The sequence below is a fragment of the Microcaecilia unicolor genome, chromosome 9 (genome assembly GCF_901765095.1).
Source record: "Microcaecilia unicolor chromosome 9, aMicUni1.1, whole genome shotgun sequence".
NCBI lineage: Eukaryota > Metazoa > Chordata > Amphibia > Gymnophiona > Siphonopidae > Microcaecilia > Microcaecilia unicolor.
In genome coordinates, this window is record NC_044039.1 from 224,961,257 (window position 1) to 224,982,498 (window position 21,242).

The 21,242-nt window shown below is 40.0% G+C and overlaps 1 protein-coding gene across 1 annotated transcript in view; it reads left to right on the top strand.

The window, feature by feature from the left end:
* MLH3 (mutL homolog 3) overlaps positions 1 to 21,242 on the top strand; it is a 96,288-nt gene that overhangs the window by 57,334 nt on the left and 17,712 nt on the right. Inside the window, 2 exon segments of the mRNA XM_030214876.1 lie at positions 6,023 to 6,094; positions 8,905 to 9,013. Of these exon segments, the coding sequence (XP_030070736.1) occupies positions 6,023 to 6,094; positions 8,905 to 9,013 (181 nt within the window).

Genomic DNA, 21,242 nt, shown 5'->3' on the forward strand with positions numbered 1-21,242 from the left:
TCAGTGTAAAATAAGAGAATAAAGCAGTGCCATTTGTGAGGGAAGGTCAAGATACTATTTAATCACATGAAATTGGCACAATGTCAAAAACCATGTTTTTACCAAATTATTGATTTGATGTTCAAAGGAGAGTTTACAGTCCAGAATAATTCCAAGATATTTGAAATGGTAAACCAGAATTATAGAAGAACAAGAGATGGTTTTGGAAGATGGCCTTAAACCCGCAGGTTCCTTGATCTCAAGCATATTACAATCTGGTAGATTGAGAATAGAGACCACAAAGTATATCCAAAAACAGGTGGTACACTGCAAAAATGAGAAATACATCGATGAAATGCTTCATGAAGCATCAAAGATTTCCACCAGTGGGGAAGAAGAAGCTGTGCTGAATGAGAACAGCAGGACTTGGATCTCAAGACTCCACTTGCCTTCAAATTGAAGAACCCAATATGCAGCCCTGGAAGTGGAGGAGGTGAGAGCATCCCAGAGAGAGGAGGAATCAGAGCTCAAAATCCCTAAAGGTTGCTGGATCAGGTAGTGGTGGTTAGCGATGCTCTTCTGCGTCCATCTACAGACCATACATGATGTCCCAGGAGGTGTGCTGTCTGACAGGTGCCAAAATTCAAGATGTTACAGAGAGGTTGTCAAGACTTATCAAGCCTGATGACTATTATCTAATGCTTCTCATCCATGTTGGCACAAATGGTACTGCTAGGTACCTCTCCAAACGTATCAAAAGTTACTTCATGGCTCTGGGAAAGAGGGTAACATAGTAGATGATGGCAGAAAAAGACCTGCATGGTCCATCCAGTCTGCCCAACAAGATAAACTCATATGTGCTACTTTTTGTGTATACCTTACCTTGATTTGTATCTGTCATTTTCAGGGCACAGACCGTATAAGTCTGCCCAGCACTATCCCTGCCTCCCAACCACCGGTTCTGGCACAGACTGTATAAGTCTGCCGAAGCAATATCCTCGCCTCCCAACCACCAGCCCCGCCTCCCACCACCGGCTCTGCCACCTAATCTCAGCTAAGCTTCTGAGGATCCATTCCCTCGGAACAGAATTCCTTTATGTTTATCCCACACATGTTTGAATTCCGTTACTGTTTTCCTCTCCACCACGTCCCGCGGGAGAGCATTCCAAGCATCCACCACTCTCTCCATGAAAAAAATACTTCCTGACATTTTTCTTGAGTCTGCCCCCCTTCAATCTCGTATCGTGCCCTCTAGTTCTACCGCCTTCCCATCTCCGGAAAAGGTTTGTTTGAGGATTAATACCTTTCAGATATTTGAACATCTGTATCATATCACCCCTGTTTCTCCTTTCCTCCAGGGTATACATGTTCAAGTCAGCAAGTCTCTCCTCATATGTCTTGTAACGCAAATCCCGTACCATTCTCGTAGCTTTTCTTTGCACCGCTTCAATTCTTTTGACATCCTTAGCAAGATACGGCCTCCAGAACTGAAAACAATACTCCAGGTGGGGCCTCACCAACAACTTATACAGGGGCATTAAAACCTCTTTTCTTCTGCTGATCACTCCCCTCTCTACACAGCCTAGCAACCTTCTACTTACTGCCACCGCCTTGTCACACTGTTTCGTCGCCTTCAGATCCTCAGATTCTTCTCCCCGTCGGTACCTATCAGACTCTCCCCGCCTAACACATACGTCTCCCGTGGATTTCTACTCCCTAAGTGCATCACTTTGCATTTCTTCGCGTTGAATTTTAATTGCCAAACCTTAGACCATTCTTCTAGCTTCCGCAGATCCTTTTTCATGTTTTCCACTCCCGGGTGTCCACTCTGTTACAAATCTTAGTATCATCCGCAAAAAGGCAACCTTTACCTTCTAACCCTTCAGCAATGTCACTCACAAATATATTGAACAGAATCGGTCTCAGCACCGATCCCTGAGGCACTCCACTACTCACCTTTCCCTCCTCCAAGCGAATTCCATTTACCACCACCTTCTGGCGTCTGGTGAAGCAGACAGTTGGTGTTCTTGATGATCCTCCCTGTTGAGGGTAAAGGCCAACCTAGAGAAGCTTGCATCCTGGAGGTAAATATGTGGCCATAAAGATGGTATCGTCAAGAGTGTTTTGACTTCTTGGACCATGGGTTGCATGGTGTCCATCTATAAAAGAAGGGAAAAAGTGTCTTCAGTATTAGACTGACTAACCTGCTGAAGAGGGCTTTAAACTAGAATTGTTGAGGCAGGGTGATCAACGCCCCCAGCTAAGTACAAGTCCTCAGATAAGTGAATCATTAAATACCAGGGCTAAGGTATGGAAAGCAGTATATAATAATGTCCGAAGTATGGGAAATAACGTTTTAGATCTTGAGGCTGTGATGGAAGAGCTTGGTTTGGATTTAGTGGCGATCAGAAACATTGTTCACAGAGAACCATGACTGGGATATAGTTATACCAGGCTGTAATTTGTTCAGGAAAGACAGGGTAGGAAGAAAGGGAGGGGGAGTGGCATTATATGTTAAAGATAATATTAAAGCCACACAATTGCAGGGCCTACAGGTTACTGTGGGTCAATCTGGAAAGAAGTGTTTATCTTTCTGCCCTCTCCCAGGTATAAAGGTACTAGTTACCTGTAACTCCAGGGAATATGGTCCTAACACCACCAGGTGGAGAGACAGAAAGACACAGAAGACTATAGTAATAAGAGAATAATCAGTAATTGTTTATTACACTTACCAATCAGGACTACAATTAGACTATGTAATATAATTAATTAATTCTCATATGAGACAGCAACTGGGACACAAAACGTGACCTCTGACATTAGCTCTCTGATTGCCTCTGTCCATGATTCTCCTTTTATACCCTTTTCTCCCATAGACTAGTATTGGAAGTACAAAGTCAGCATTTTCTAACATATTCTAGTAAATTCTATCTTACAGAAGCAAAGTTCTTCATAACATATTTGCTTATCATAAGTAAGGTCAGTAAGGTTATCCTACTTTGCAAAAAACATCTTCCCAGCAACCAAAGTGTCTTTGCTTTCATGGCCAGCAGCAAATTTCCCTTACATTACTATATTTCATGTACAGTATTCTCCTGCTACACATATCTCTGTTATGACTCCATATCTGCCTGTCTCTCCAACAGAAGGGCAGGCTGACATGAGATTCACATTCTCATTATTTAGCTTCTCTGTGACTCTTAACCTGTTCATAGCCTGTTCACAGAGGCCTAGCTTTGCTCATAATTTTCAGTTACTGTTGTAAAGTTATTTTATGGTTCATGACCTGCATGTCCCATATAAACAGAAGGAATGGCAAATGTATTTACATTGGTGTGATATACAGGCCTCCTTCGAAGACAAATGAAGTGGACAGAGATTTAATTGAAGACATTCAAAATATAGCTAGGAAAGGGGAAGTACTACTAATAGGTGATTTTAATATGCCAGATGTATTGTGGAGTCTTTTAGAAGCAGGGAGATCCTGGATTTTCTACAGGGAGAACTATTCCAGCAGTTGATAATGGAACCACGTGGGATGAGGCCATGCTGGACTTAGTTCTTTTTAATGGGGGGAGAGTTTCTGATGTAGGTGATCACCTGGCATCCAGTGATCATCAGATGGTGTGGTTTAATGTCAAGATAGGTGTGGAGAGGGTTCATTCAAAATGAAGGTTCTAGTTTTTAAAAAACAACTTAACTTTGTTCAGATGGGAGATTAGCTCAAGGAATTGCTGTCTGGATGGGAACATCTTTAAGAAGTTGGAAAGTAGTGGGCAAAACTGAAAGGAGCTATTTAACGGTATTAAACCTTTTGTAAGGGAAGTAAATAAAAGAGGAAAAGGAGGCTGCTTTGGTTCTCAAAAGTAGTAATTGAAAAGGTAAGGAAAAAGATGAGGTTAGCCTTTATAAACTGCAAGAGATTGCAGAAAGAGGAAGCCAGGTGACAATATCGCGAAAAGCTAAGAGCAGGTAAAGTAGATGCAAATGGAAGAAAAAATAGCAAATACAGTACAATAAGGAACAAGATATTTTTTTAGATAAGTTAGTGACAGTTGAAAGAGCAAAAGTGGCATCGTGAGACTCAAAAGTGAAGGGGAGCAATATGTATTTGTTTATTTGTTACAGAGCGTCACTCACACATCCACCCCCTGCAGCCATTTAAGGATTTTTTTTTATTTATTTATTTTTCTTTTCTACCATCTATTTTCTGAGTTCCTCTGTGTTCATCCCACACCTTTTTGAATTGCGTCACTTTTTTTTTTTTTAAACCAAACCTTTTTTATTGAAATGCTGCAAATCAACAAACTGCATACAAAAATGAGAGCAGTACAAACAACCCCTCTAGTACAGTGACATATATTTATCATGTCTCAAGGCCAGAGTAGGTAAGCTGGGGTGCTATCCCTCCCGAGGAGGGGGAACCAGCTCTCGTCTTCCATTGTTCATAGACTTGCCAAATGTCATAAAAGTTAGTCAGTCGACCATGTTGTAAAGCAGTAAACTTCGATAGTTGGAGAATACCATTCAATTTCTGCAGGATTCGAGACAGAGGAGTTAAAGCAGCTTGCTTCCACGCTTGTGCAATGAGCAGTTTACTAGCTGTGAACAGCAGTGTAGCAAGTTTGTGTTGGGGGACAGTAATTGTGGTTGGTTTTTGATGCAGTAGACAGTGCTCTGCCCGCAGTGGGTAAGTCTTCCCCAGTATGTCTTGCAAAGTATCAGTTATCAAAGCCCATTGAGTCTGTACAACTGGACAAATCCACCACATGTGGAGGAAGGTCCCCTTCTCTCCACATCCCCTCTAACACGTGACATGTCTAGTGCTCCTGCGAACATTTTCTTGAGTTTCACTGGTGTATAATACCATCGATAGAAAATCTTAAAACCATTTTCAATCAGGTTGCTGGCAACAGATACTTTGAACAAATATTTAAATGATCTGTCCCATTGTTCCCCCATAAAAGATGTTTACGTCACTGTTTTTGTCTCGACCATCTCCCTCGGGAGGGCATTCCAGGCATCAACCACCCTCTCTGTGTAAAAGAATTTCCTGACATTACTCCTAAATCTACCACCCAGCAACCTCAGCTCATGTCCTCTAGTCCTCCAACATAAACAAAAAGCCTCAGTGGCCCTTTCCCTCCATCTCTCTGAGCCCCCTGCCCCCCAACATTAAACATTTCTGGTAGTCTAGTAATTTCCCTCCCTGACCCCTCCCCAAGCCCTCCAGATGCATACCTCAAAAGAAGCAGGAGCGATGCCCACTCGTTCCTGCTTCTGGTGCTTCCATGTTGAAAAATAGTGTTTTCCCAGCTCTGTACAGTACATCCTGAGATGCACCGGGCAGGGTCAGTCTGCCATATAAGGGAATTGGGTTCATGCAATTTGGGTTAAATAATACACTTTTTTTTTAACAGCTCAAATTTTTACATACTTCTGCTCAGTTTAATTTCAAGTTTCTTTCCTTCACATAGCTTTATTTCATTTGTTTTGGCTGGAGAAAGGCAGCTTTTTGCTTTCCCTGCACATTTTAAGAAATCACCTTTCTCTTCTCTTGTGATCTGAGCTGAATCTACAAAAAAAGAAAAGCCTCCAGTGATCTGCTTCAATTGGACCGTCAAAGAACATCAGGTCCACTTTAGTCCTTCCCCTCTGACCATCATCTAATTAACTTTCACTCTTCCGCACAGTCTTGTCCAGTCACTATCAATGCCTTGAGGGATCTTCAGGGGATTGACTCATCCGTCTTCTCCTCTCCTTTGTGCATCCTTGTGAGAATTTAAGACAGTTTTTTTGTTACATGACTAAAATTTCTTCAGCTTTGGACATGCATACCAAACCCCAGCCTCGGCTTAACCCAAAGTGTTTCCTTGATTCTTTGCAGAGAGGCTTTGGCTAAAATCCTATTCCCATGCTGCTATCAGTCGGTTTATATTTTTTATAGTACTGCTTTATATACTACTCACAGTATAAATAAGTGAGGTAATGACTTTCAAGTAGAGCTGAATGCTGGAAATGGCTTTTTTCTGTTTCTGCCTAGATGGGAATCTGCTGGTACTGGTGGATCAGCATGCAGCACATGAACGCATCCGTCTAGAGCAGCTCATCACAGGTAAGATAGCATGTTCTGTCCTATTCCATACACAAGCACTACTGATCAAGGTGGGAGCAACTTTTCTTTTTTTCTTTTTAATTTAACATTTCTTTTTTTTAATTGTATTGAATGCTTGTACAATAAACAAACTATGGAGATACATAACTTTATCTGAGCAAACAAAGCTAAACAGTTGTAGCCTAGTCAAAATTTTTGCGCTGTTGAAAACCCCCAAAGAACATCCCCCCACCCCCCTCTCCCCTCCTAGGAAGGCAGGACAAAAATTGTGAAAGGTAGTCCAGCAAGTTACAGTATAGCAAAGCCAGAACAAGTTCAACCAAATGTGCCAAATCGGAAAGAGGGGTTCAAAAAGAATGAGCAGATCCAGTCACATCTGGAGATCGCCAAGTGTGGTAGATGTTCCAAATTTTATGGAAATGAATCAGAGTACCATTCTTGATTGCAGTGAGTTTAGTCATCTTTTGAATGTGGTGTAATCCATGTCCATAGTGGGTACCCCAGATTTTTTCCGATAAGTTGCCAGCGAAATTCTACAAGCCGTGAAAAACATGGAAGCAAGCTTATGACACTCTGGTTTCACCCTCACCGGTTTAACATGCAACAAACAATGCTCCGCTTTTTGGGATTAAACGACTGGTAGTATTTGATGTAAAGTTTGAAAAGCAGTAGTCCAAAAAGATTGAACCACAGAGCAGGATCACCAGACATATGATACATTTCAGCAAGTGCCCCACAGTTTCACCAGTAGTGCCCTGTTCCATATGTAAACATCTGAAGAAGGCGTTGCAGGGTATAGTACCAAGTAACGAGAGAGTAAAACAGTATACATAAATAACAAATACAAAGAAAAAGCACAACTAGGCCTTCAAGACTGAGAAAACATGAGTCCTTTATTGCAATCAGACCTGAAACGGGCCATGTTTTATCAGGGGTCCAATTAGAATGTCAAATACATAAAAAGGTACTCGGTGAAAACAAGTTAGTGTACGACTCCCAAAGTAAAACCAGTCGTAAACTTGTACTGAAACGCCGTCGGTTGGAGAACTGCCAACCAACTATTTTCGTAGTTTTGAAGGCCCAGAGTGTTTTTTAGCTATTTTCTACCAAACTACTGGCTATCAAAACCTTTAATAAATATATAATTCCCCATTGTCTGGGCTCCAGGGAGATACCCAGATCACACTCCCATTTAGTAGTGTGATATATTATAGGGTTAGCAGAAAGCAAGAGTGATTGATAGAGATGGTTTCCTCTCATGGTTTCCACTATCATCTCTATGCTGATGACACCCAGCTGTATCTCTCCACACCAGACATCACTGCGGAAACCCAGGCCAAAGTATCGGCCTGCTTACCCGACGTTGCTGCCTGGATGTCCAACCGCCACCTGAAACTGAACATGGCCAAGACTGAACTTATTGTTTTCCCACCCAAACCCACTTCTCCTCTCCCTTCACTCTCTATCTCAGTTGATAACACCCTCATCATCCCCGTCTCATCTGCCCGCAACCTCGGTGTCATCTTCGACTCCCTCTCCTTCTCTGCGCATATCCAGCAGATAGCCAAGATCTGTCGCTTCTTCCTCTACAACATTAGCAAAATTCGCCCTTTCCTCTCTGAGCACACCACCCGAACTCTCATCCACTCTCTCATTACCTCTCGCCTTGACTACTGCAACCTACTCCTCACCGGCTTCCCACTTAGCCACCTATCCCCCGTTCAGTCCATCCAGAACTCTGCCGCACGTCTCATCTTCCGCCTTGACCGATATACTCATATCACCCCTCTCCTCAAGTCACTTCACTGGCTTCCGATCAGATACCACATACAGTTCAAGCTTCTCCTACTCACCTACAAATGCACTCGATCTGCAGCCCCTCCTTACCTCTCTACCCTCATCTCCCCTTACGTCCCTACCCGTAACCTCCACTCTCAAGACAAATCTCTCCTTTCAGTACCCACCACCGCCAACTCTAGGCTCCGCCCTTTCTGCCTCGTCTCACCCCATGCTTGGAACAAACTCCCTGAGCCCATACGCCAGGCCCCCTCCCTACCCATCTTCAAATCATTGCTCAAAGCCCACCTCTTCAATATCGCTTTCGGCACCTAATCACAACTCCTCTACTCAGGAAATCTAGACTACCCCAACTTGACATTTCATCCTTTAGATTGTAAGCTCTTCTGAGCAGGGACCATCCTTAGTTATTAATTTGTACAGCGCTGCGTAACCCTAGTAGCGCTCTAGTAGTAGTAGTAGCAGTGCTTGATGCTGTCTCTGGGGAGGTGGAGATCATCGTCTCTGCATGCACTACCATTGTTGATGCAACCTGTGGTGATGGTGGGATGGAGTTGCAGGAGGTGTGTGGCTAAATGTTTTCCATGTGCTAGCACTGGAGATGCAGTCCTAGAAGAAAGTGTGGACCATAGGAAATTCAACCAGAAATTACCCCTTCCTGGACACACTAAAGGAGTTTGCTGATTACTGGAGTGCATCTATAGAACTGCCACCATCTGGTGGGAACACTCTCTTAATCTCACTCCCAGTACTTCTTCCTAGACACAGAAAAGGAGTTTGGTTATTGCTGGAGTGCTATACCTGTAGAAATGGCACTGTCTGCAGGGAATGATCTCTTGATCTCATGACACAGTCTAGCGGACATAGGAATGCTTTTTATCATACACTTTACTGCTGATGTAATAGGGAGGGATGAGGCTCCATGATTTCCCTCTCCTGTAAATTAGCATAACAGATACAGCCTGCATAATGTGTGAATCCTCTCCTGATATTTTTACTTTCTCTGCTGATAGAGTCCTATGAGTTGCAACCTGACATGTCTGGCAGGAAGAAACTTCTCTCTTCAACAGTGTACCCAGCACTTCAGGTTGAAGTCACCGAGGAGGAAAGGAGACTTCTAAGGTTAGAGTTGACATGGTATTGGAGAGAGAATGGTTTTGTTGAGAAATGGGTCCCGAGCCCCCCAAGAAGGCTAGAGTGACCTCAATCTGACTCCATCTCTAAATAACACTAGTACTGGGGTAATCAGGGGGTTGTGAAGTTCTAAGAGAAATTGCCACTGAGAGAGACGTTAGGTCTCAAATCCCCACATTAGTCCGCCTCTCAGCACTGGCAAGGAATAGATACCAGCCTTATGACAAACTGGATTTAGGCTACAGGTTATATAATGCAGCGAATGATAGCCAGATGTAGCAAAAGCATTTGTACTTACAGCCTTTCATCATTAAGTGAAGCCCACAAACCATCATTTAGAATGGAGAGTTTATTTGCATATCAGATTTTAATCAGGTACATTCATCAGACAAATTCTGGATTCAGCTGACCGGAGCTCTGCTGCTTTCGAGGCGTTGAAGAAAAGTTCTCTCGAGGGCTTGCATGCATCCTGCTTTTATACAATTTGGTCACTATACAAGTCTATGGCAGGACACTTTTTTTCTTAATATTGCACAACCTCTGAGGTGCCCATCTGTGCTTCCGTTTTTGTAAACAACTTGTTCCTTAATACATTTAAAAATATCTGTTCTAGCTATTGCAAATTATTGTGCAACTTCCCTTTTTGTAAATGTTTCCTTAGATACGGGTATCCAAACATCCAAACATGAACAAAACAACTTTTTTTTTATGAAGATATCTAAATTTGGATATATTAATTTCATATTATTTTGTGATCTGGGTTAGGATTTTAGCCATCAATTCCTTGATCTTGGCTTTTGCACTGCTTTTGAATGTCACACCAAATTCTAATGAGGCCTAGTCAGTGCCTTTTAGCAGTTTAAGCTGTTTAAGGTATGTAAATTGACCCACCACTATTCCAGTGGATGGATCCCAAGCGGGGACACATATTAACTTACAGGAAAAGCAAGTCCTTGCTCAGCCAGTCATAGATTTTTAAACCAAGCTGGTATTTTTACAGCCTGAGTCCTAAAATCTGGCCTTCCACCCTTCCGGTGGGCATCCAGTGAGGGCCTCTTGCTGTAGTATAATTATACATTCCCCACTTGTCACCCCCTCTGGAGAGGGGTGACACAAAACTAGTTTGTCACAATCTATTCCAGAAGGTGACAAGCTATCAAACGAGAGGGGGAGTTTTGGTCTTATAAATTGCTAGAAGGTATGGTGCAAAACAGGAAACTTCATTCTCAGGTGATATATTATTTGGGCATATGGAATTCCCTTTATATTACCCAACCCCTTGGGCTTAATCCTGATGTCATCTCTCTTGAGACTTACTCAAACCTGTCGTGAGAGAGGTTTTATGAATGGGACAAATCCATGAGTTCATTTACAAAATCCCATGAAATATAGGTATGCGGGTAATAGCAATTTCAGGTGAATCATACTAATAAACAATTTCAGGTCTTTCTATGGCTTCTATTGTATCTGTAGCATAGTGCATGGGGAGATAATCTAATGTATCTATCTCAGTGGTCTTGGGAAGGAATAGTGGTTTCGATTATGCATTGTTATGGGCTCAACAAATATATGGTTAGTACTCTGATTGCAGGCTGTTTTAGGTTGTAGGTAGTCAGAATCCTTAAATAAATATGAGGTTGTCTTATACAGCAAAAAGGGTCAATCCTAGAAAAATTCATATTAACAAAGGTCATGCATGGAGCTTGACATATGCATAATGACCTGGAGGTATGGGAAGCATTTTATATATCCTTTACCCCACTTGGAGCTTAGTCAAACCTACAGAAAGACATGCAGCTTAAGTAAGCTTAAGTAAGCCTACACCAAAGTTAAACAATTGCATAACTGTTTGATACTAACAGGGTTTACACCTACATTATGATATCATAGCCAGTATTAGGGTTTGATGTTACCCTTGTATCTGAGCAATATCAACTTCAATTTCAATTACATAAACAGAAATAACGGGAAAACTGTTAGAAAAGCAATTAGAACAATAAAGGAAATAATAGGGAAATAAAAATAAAACCTTTTCAATATCTAGACAGAATTGCTGCTAAACTGAAAATAAAACAAAATATGAATCTATAATGTCCATAAACAGCAACAGTAATTCTCAAATTAAGTATCAGTTCTAAAGTCTCTTTCATCAATCATGGTTGAGGCGGTGGAAGCGCTGAAGAATCTGGACGGAGATCTGGAAGATCTAACAGGGCTGGATTTTCACAGCAACTTGGGCAAGGAATCAGTAGAAGTGACAGTCTTAATACTAGGAATTGGGATTTGCAGAATGTATCCCCACTTCTGGCTTGCATAGTATGCAAGACAGATTGGTAATTACTACGAAGAGATGATCAAATAACAATAGGTCTGTATATGTAACAAAAGAAAAGGGCACCAAAAAAACAATATAAATTGAAAATTAAGAGATGATGTTGATTGTTCAAGTTACTGAGGTATGGAGGGTCAGAAATATGGTGCACAAAAATAGTCAAAAGGCACAGGCAATGCATTGAAATCTATCGCCAATAGGTATGGAATCTTCACCTGCGATGACTAACATTCACCAAGGGTTGAGCCCTCAGCTGCAGGAGGCCAGCAGGACTTATGAGTTAGATGATCCAGAAAGAAGGGTAGCTTAGAAAATAGTCATAATCAAAGCAGAAGACTAATGTGCAGAAATTTAAAACTCATAACTAGTCCAGGTTGGAAGTATCTTCTGGAATCACGGTCGCTGTCTATTGTAACAGAGAGCTCATATGTAAAGTGTCATGTAAGTTCTGGAAAAGATGAGCCTGCAAAAATATTTAATACAGCAGAATATTTAAGAGCATAACCAAGAAGGTCTAAGTTAATGACATCATCTGGACAAAAGAAAATTCTCATTGGAGAAGGTAGCGCTTCTTTGTCTTGTCAGAGGTCAGGTGTAGCAGAAGTACCAAACTGGAATAGAGGCGGTAGGTCAGGAATTGGATTAGCAGTCTTCACTCAACCTACAGGACTTAATAAATAGAGCTGATATAAGAAGCAATATTTAGCAGTCAAATCTCAGCACAGGACCATTAGAAAGAAAAAATCAAAGAATGCATTGTTAGTTCCTTGGGGCACCAATAGGTGGAGCATAGTTTCAATATATAAAATCATAAGTTACAAGTAGAAAACAATTTTTTTTTTCCTCTCGGTAGATTGGATTTTGCTGGCACAGGAAGTCAGCAGAGGCTGAGGAAACATTGTGGTCAGAGTCTGCTCCAGGAAAATACAGCAGCCTTTAATATGATATGTAGAGAGATAGAGAAAAGCCAATATCAGAAATGTAAAAACTATATATTTCTACGAGGGCTCCTCACGTGACCTTTACAAGGTTCAAATAGGCCAAATGAGGAGGACAATAACCTATAGTCCTCTGTAATAGTTCAGAGCCAATTTGGAAAATTAAAATTATATTAAATTCTAAACTGATCCTTTCTATGCTTTCACAATTTGGGCCCTAAATTATGACAGCATATCAAGATTCACATTCAGAGGGATAGCTAAAAATAAGCTTATATATTCTCAGGAATAAATTTACAATTTAGAGTATATTTTAAATACAGAGGAGGAGCCAATTTATAAGCAGGAGACACGTAGGAGCATCTCTTAAAACATTTTAGTAAGAGTCAAAAAATCAAAGATATAATAACAATTTTTATTAATGCATAAATGCACAAATTGACCAGTAGGATATGTTCATATGATAAATGGAACAGCTCGTAAGCCTACATTGTAGGATAACACAGAATCACAGAAAAACCCATCTAGCTATTAAAAATCTGAAACACGTAATGAATTCCTTTATCATATACTGAGTCCAAAGCATTTGTAAAGATGAACTTTAGAGAGAATAAGAACTACAAGGGTTAATCTCTGTTATTCGGTCTTAAGGAAATCACGAAATAACGGTGTTTCCTGTGTCCAATTTGTGTTTACTGCTCAATGCAAGCAGTGGATATTATGGTGACTGAAAATAGGACTATACATCAGACGAAAACTGTAAGTTTAAGTTTTCGTATTAAAACTTCATGCTGGTGTGATTAGTCTTCATAGAATTAATACTTCAGGACAGGAAAAAAAAAGGAAAAGAAGGTTATTACTTTATCTGCTTCCAGAGGTACGGTTCTCAATAAAAAGGAAATTTGGCAATTGTAGCTAGTGTTATCTGAACATAGCTCTGAAATAATAGCAACCTAAATTTCTTTAGTGCTGATTTAACAGTTAGTTATGTTATGCAAGGGTTAATCTCTAAACCCTATTGAGAACCAGAAATGCTGGAAATCTATACAATAATATATCTTAAAACTATAAATCTTTAAGAGGCAGGGAAGGAAGTTTGAAAGTAGTAGATAAGACGTGAAAAGAAAAATTAAAACAGTTAATTCATTCTTACGGAACACATCCCCAATAGAGAACCAGGAAGTGAACATCAGCACTAGTTATTTTAACCAACATCACAAAGAAACAGTGTTTTAGATGGCATATAATATAGAACCTTTCATAGGAAATATCTGAAACAATTATGCAATTTTCAAAGAACACATACACGGACGCACACCTATAAAATTAAAACTAAAAAGTGCTTGTATTTCTAGTGAAAGCAATTTACCAGAAGTCAAAAACAATCAGGTATTTAACATCACGTCACAAATCAAACAAACATTGCTTAAATGAAACAACATACTATCCTGGAAAAAAAACACTCCTTTGAGATTTACTACCACTGCAGTTGATAGGTAATCTCGCAGAGTAACCTTAAAGCACTAATTTAAAACTAAAGAAATGATTCCTTAATAATTAACTGGTTTAATATATGCCATCTATCACAGGACACACAGGAACATATAGACGTGAAATTAAAACTGTAACCTAATCCTGATATGTAGAAAACTTAAAACTCAGAAGAGGAAGCAAGATATTTCTAAATGTAGTTCAAAACCAATCATTGGAATTGTGCACGGTTAAGCAATTCTTTACAGTTTTAAAACAAAAAATATAAAAATAAATATTCCAGTAGCCAATCATAAGTCACAGCACACAGACAGAAAAGGAAAACCACACTCATGCACAGACACAGTTATTGTCCCACATAAAGAGGTCCCTCTGTATTGAGGACAAAATCTTAATCCTAAATTTGGTAAAATAAAACATTTAAATTAGAGCTAATCCAACAGGCCATGAAAGTATACAAAGGCAAGCTTAATAGTAACACATACAATAAATGAAAATATACTCACGATTCATGCAATGTAATTTCCAGCGTAGAAAATCAATTGAGAAAGAGAACAGTTGGCAGGATCACTATGCCCTTCCGAACTCTCGGTGGCATAGGGAGGTCAACCGCAAAATAGAAAGGTTTGTTTCGGACGGAAAGTCCTTACCAGAGATCTGAATAGATGTCAGATCACCAGTATCTGGTGTTGGGTGCGGAGAGGAAGATATGATATAATGGGTAGTGAACATCATCACCCAATATGTATAATAACGGGACCTAATGAGCAGGTGGTCTACAAATAAGCTTCAGACCTGTAACATGCTATAGAAAAATGAACTAGATTAATAATAATATATATTGACCAGTCCAAGGTCAGTGGTTGAAAAGGCAGCTTCACAGATTGCAGGGAGACCTAGAAATGATAATGTGCTAACAGTTTACAAAAACATGCAATGATTATCCAGATAGTAAAACATGCAGAGACATAACACAATCATACTCACACATCTGCTAATGTGCTCCAACAAAGGGACCCAAAATAAAAATTACGAATTGGCGGAAAGCTCAATGCTTTTGCCGCAGGTTAAATAAACAGACAATGTAAGAAAGATGAAAGGAGAGTTAAAGGAGGAATTAAAGAAAATTGTACAAGAGTAAGTGGTGTCAGCTATTATATATGTATACTACTCTATCCCAAATTAATAAATACTGCTCTCCAGAGTGTGCTTCTAGAGACAGGAATAAATCCCGGTTTCTACTGCCTGCCAAGAATTATTCCGGTTACAATTGGCCATGAGCTCCAGCCCATGATAGAGCCCCCAAAAAGGGACATTGCAAACACTCCCAAAATAAACTCAAAAAACCCGCGAATAAGGTCTTCTGAGTTGAAGAGCAGCGGTCCACTGGATCTCCGCAGATTAGGAATCTTCTCTTTTACAACTAACCCTTCCAATGGACCTAAGGTTAGGAATTTTCTCTCTTACCACTAACCATCGTAAAACATTGAAAGGTTAGGAATGTTCACTGTTACAATTAACCGTGGCTAGGAATTTTCTCTCTTACCACTAGCCCTACTAAAACATTGAAAGATTAGGAATTTTCTCTGTTACCACTAGCCCCTCAAAAATATTGGAAGGCCCTAGTCAACTAGTCCAAACTCGCAACGAAAAGCGTCAGACGTCTCTATATTGCTCCCACGCTCATCTGTACTAGGTAACTCATATGTGGGCAATAATGCCGAATCCGCAGGCCACTCCGAAAATGGAATGGAAGTCTGCTTCTACTAATTGAGATACCGTCATCCATTGAAGGATAACCTCCAATGGGTGTAAGCCCCAGGCATCGATATCAAACCCAATGGTTATAGCGTGACACTGGTATATAAGAAAATAAAAGTAATAAAAAATAGAATAAAAATATAGCCTATCCCAGGGAAGAGCCCCTGAAACAAACTACAAAGATAGTAAGGATAAAATAGATATAATAAAAAAAGGAAATTAAAAGAAAGATTTGTAACACTGAACATATATGTAAGCTCTTGGGGGATGGTACCATAAAAGAGTCACTAGACAATAGATTTTTTTATTAAATAATTCATAAGATAAAAAAGCCGACAGTAAGGAAAGTTATGTTGGGAGCTGTTTTGGAGCAGATAGTTGTTGATCCGCATATGTAATTGGCAGGGGCTCAAGCAGGGGTGTGTCCGTTGGTACACCATCAAATCCAGTGGTGGTAATGTTGTTAGGGGAAACTTTGAGGAGTTTCTGCAATTTGTGCGGAACGTGAGCCAGCACAGAGCGAGAAGCACCTGTATCAATTAAGAAAGGGACAGGGACATCACAGATGAGCAGGGTGATCATAGGATCATCCAATCCTGCAGCAGTGTGAACTACGCCTAGTCACTGTGGGCGGCGTTGGTCTGGGTTCCATAAAGGGAAGGACTGCCGTTCTTGTCGTTCTTGCCGGACTATATGTCTAGGTCTATTTTGTAATGGTTGGGGACATTCACATGCATAATGACCATATTGTTGACAACGATAACACTGAACATCTATATAGCGATCAGGGCTAGGGCCAGAATGGTAGTCTCTAGGTCGTCTATTTGTGTCGGGTGGACCTTTTTCAGGTTGAGACTGGCGGCCACGATTACCAGGGTAATCATTCCTACAGTCTTGGCGATGTGAGTTATCTAGCGAGGGGAGGTCAATCGGTCGCCTGCGGTCTCTCTGTGGCTGTCGTATCTGCATCCGGGAGACACGTAGCGATGGGGAGTCTGAAGGAGGTTGACGGTATTGACTATGAGGAAGGTGTCGGCATGGACATTCCATGGCGTAATGTCCCAATTGGAAACAACAGTTGCATTGTACTTCAGCTCGGTGGCTGGGAGTAGGCTGAGAGCGATAGTCCCGGCACTGATTGTTAGCAATAGGAGCATTGGATTTATGTGGAATGAATGAATCGGCTCTTACAGGGGGCCGTCTACTGGGCCGCGGATTAAAATTGTCCTCACCAGGTATCAATAACGATGTCAGATCGACAGTGTCTGGGATCACATAATCTGTGATAGTCGATACCCATCTACTGAGGATCTGATAATGGAGATGACGGGTGGAATCGGGTGTGTATGTGTAAATAAAGTCTAATAACCTTAGCAGGTTTTTGGTTTTAAAGGTGCCTTTACGGGGCCACGAGAGTCCAGGCTGAAACTTATTCCAGGAATGCCATATTTGGCAAAACTTTATAAGATTTATGCGGTCTCCTGGGAAGTGATTTATCACTCTTTCAAGAGGCAGCATAATGAATTGGGTACCAGAACTCTGGTATGGTAGAACACCGATAAAGGTTCCGGGTTGTGTCAAATAGTATTGGCAAAAAAAATCAAACACCTCACTAGAGGACACCTTAAAACAGGTGTATATTCTATATTTTTAGTTACTATCACCCCAACCACGGTTAACCTGCTTATGGCAGATATTAGTCCCAATATAGGGTGGTTTGCCGCAATCCCAGCCAGTACCAGTAATTGTCAATTGTTCTAACTTATTGCAAGATAAAGATATAGAAATAAAAAAGGTATAGAGTATAGGGAATTGGAGTAAAAATTTCCCAAATTTAAATTACAAAATGTAAACAAGGACCTGGCAATAACCTTCAGCCTGTAACAGCATCATGGCATCATGTCTGTATATTTACGTATATGAGGGACGAACTGTAGGGCACCTTAAGGGCAGCAGCCGATTCTGAAGACTTTAAGGATCCAGCTGCGAAAGAAAAATAAAGTGTACATATTATATGGTAAAAACTCGACCTACCTAATTGGTAATGTAAGGCAGAAAATAAACTGTAAAGTTATATTGGAAGCTGTTTTATTGTTATATTGATATGCTGTGTATGGAAACAAAATATAGACATTAAACAAGACTGGAAACTACAACATACTATAATAAGAGTAACAAGGGAGAACCATATATGTAACTGGAACACCGATTTCAACAAAAGGCAAGAAAATGTATATTAACAAAGACATTATAACATGTGTAGTCCGGAGCTATACCCCTAGAATAAATGAAATAAAGGTAAATACATATTAAATGCTTTTGGGGCGGGTACCGGATAGGTTGGAAGTAGCATCTAAACAGGAAAATATAACAGAAGCATATATTATAATAAATTGTGAAACAGGACACTAGAATCGTGGTGCAAATATGACAAGTTAATACCCATAAATATGACAAATTAATACCCATACACTCAGAAAAGGAACATAGTAAATAAAATAAACCCGAATGCGATGGCAGCAAGCTTTTGTGGCTAAACAGGTGAAAGGGGAAAAAACAAATTAAAACATGTGATTCTTACACCAAGAACTTCCAATGATACGGCATAAAACATACATACTAGTCAATGACTGAAATGATATGTCTAAATGATGACAAACAGGACAGCTGCAGCATTAGAAGGAAAGAGAAGGTTGGGTTATAAAGAACCAACAGGAAATAACTGAAGAAGTTAAGCAACGCTGTATTCTCATGGCACGCAGCCATCATCTTCTCAACCGGAAAGGTAAAACATATTTTATATGCATATCTGTTAAGGTAAAAGCAAAGAAATGCTGCTATATAGTATATAATACTTCTATTGTCATATAAGTTATACAAGGGGTTATCTAGCTCTTAATGTAACAATAAACCATTGTAATTTCATGTGACTTTCTGTGTTCGATCCTAGTTCATATCAAACTTGTTATAAAGACTTACACAATTTAACTCTTTATAGAACCATATTATTTAAAAGTGATTGTCATTCTCAGGACGCGGAAATATTCATCAGGAAATATTATAACCTAGCTCATTATTACAAGTGTTTAAAATAAGCCAGTCCAGGCTGTATGCAGTCGGAGGACGAAAACCACAACGCAAGCGAGGAAGTGCAGTATTTCCTGTAGATAACGTTATAATATAGTCAGGCTCACCGATGATTAAAAAGTATTAAAAAGCATCCTGAAAAAAAACTAACACGATAGTACGGTGCTGGGGCTGTAACTTATATTTCTTTTAAACGAGCACACCATTAAAATAGAGCACAAGAAACCAGAACTATATGAGTATCGGAAATGCAAAGTATATGAGAATCTTATCTAGAGAGTGAATAAGATCTCCTCATATCTAGTGCAGTATAACACAAACAGTAAAATGTCCATATATAGTACAAGCAATAGTAGCTGATGGGCGGGGACAGCATAGTGCCTAGCTTATAACGAGAGCAGGATATAATCTATATAGTGTTTAAACAGCAAACTGTAAAGATATGTTTCCTAATTATGTCACAATAAAGCCCCATTTCAAACTATAAATTCAGGAAAACCTCAGCAATTATATATGAAATTATACACCGTTTGGGAGAAAGGACATCGGCCGGCATTGTCAACAACAGGAAACCTTAAAATAAAAGTGAATTCAGATTACACCAGCTAGAAATGAACAAAAGCAAATGTCAAATAGGGAAAAAAAATGATTTTGATGGAAAAGCAGAGCGAACCAACGAACAAACGACTTAGTATATTCCCCATATCAGAGGAAGAAAAGCCGTACAACAAAATAGGAATATCAAGTAAATCATACAAAGAAGCTAGAGAACCGGCAACTGAATTATCAAAAGATAAGTGATTTAAAATAATATGTACCAATACACAAGAATATCATCATGCATGCTGAGAAAATGTGCCATAAAACAAGGTTAAACTTGCAGAAAACTGAAGATATGATTGAACTGAAAACAATGCCGCACACCATTAATTTATAGAACTCGAACATAGTCTTGCAATCTTAACTAAAAATGAAAATCCAAGTTTTTTCCACCGCAGAGGTAATCAGTAGATTAAAGTCTACCTTGCATCCTGAAAAGTTACGGGCAAGCAGTTCTACAGGAAATAAGTGCATATTAATCATGCCGTGCAGAAACAATGCCGTAAGCTAGATTCCGGAGTCAAAAAACATACAAAGTCATGTTATCATGAAACTACATAACGGGTTATCACGTCAATTATCCCCTCACAGCTAAACAAATGCAGCATATGGTTGTCCTAATCCAAAAACGGACACACACAATTACTGTTAAAAATATCAATTCTAAATATAATAACAATAATCTACGGAGGGGCCACACATTTAAATGTTACTACTTTTGATATGAGGGGCAATCGGAAGGAGGAAAATAAATAAATTATGTAAGAGGAGAGCATCAGAGAGGAGGGCAGGGAAGAAAATAAAAAGGTGCAAGAGTCGGTAGAGCATCAGAGAGGAGGGCCGTGAGGTGTATCCCAAGTATGGGGCGTCAAAGTGAGAGCCCAAAGCATATCCAAGACATAAATAAGGAAAATAAATGACAAATCTGAAGCATTATTAATTAAAAATATAACATTGTCCCAAAACAAATTATAAATTAAAAGGGTGTGATAACAGCTACTAGGACAAGTACAAATTTAAAATTACAACTGAAAATAGTAGCCAAGAGACCTTTTGCAAGGAGAAAGTATAGGTGGAAGTGAGATAAATTTAAAAGTCTTACAGCCGAGGCTGTGGCAAATTTACTTAGAGAAGCAGTAACCACGGGAGCTTAACGCAGATAACTGTTAGGATTAGTGCAGGACTTTTGGGACTTTTAGCAAAGACAAAATACAAAAGTAGAAGGCTTAGAGCATAGTAGCAGTTTCATATATAGTGAGTATGGCAGAAAGGTGCCGAAAGTGGCAGAGACGGGGTCTATGCAGCGAAAATTAAACCCGGAAGCATCTAAAGTGGCTGCGGGGAACAGAGATAGAATACAGACCGGGACTGCTCAAGTGGAGAGTTATAATATCATGAAAGTTTCAGACGGGAGTTTCCAATGCAGACGGGCATGGAAATAAGTGTGGTTTATCAAGCCTAAAGCTGTATAACAGGAAGGAAGGGGGGGGGGGGGTGGGAGAAAGAGTTATCAGAGCGGAAGATGGTGACAATCTGTTTACAGCACACGAACGGACAGCAAGCTCTCGAGGCATGAGACGCACTTGCAAAATAAAGACACCGGTTAACAATACTTAGAACTGGCAACAGACAGTGAGAGACTTAAAGAATCGGTAGACTTGGGACCGCAAATGTGTGTAAATATAAAAAAAAAGAAATAAAGTGCGAAGAAAAACCACAGCCGTACAGGAAACCGGCATCCCCTTCATAGTCAAAAGTATTAGGCCAATAAGTAGCTAGGATGCTGAGCGCCGTTAACCGAAGCTTGCAGATAACATAGTGACAGTAAAATGTAACTCAATCTAACACCCGATTGGGTCAGAATTAACAATCGTTAGACAGACTCACAAAAGGACAAGAACAGAAAAACAAATGTGCCAGCTCAGGGCAGAAGGAGAAAGCGATAAGAGAACGGAGGAAGAAGGCAGAAAAACAGAAGAGTACCAGAGGAAGGGGTTAGAAAAGGAGC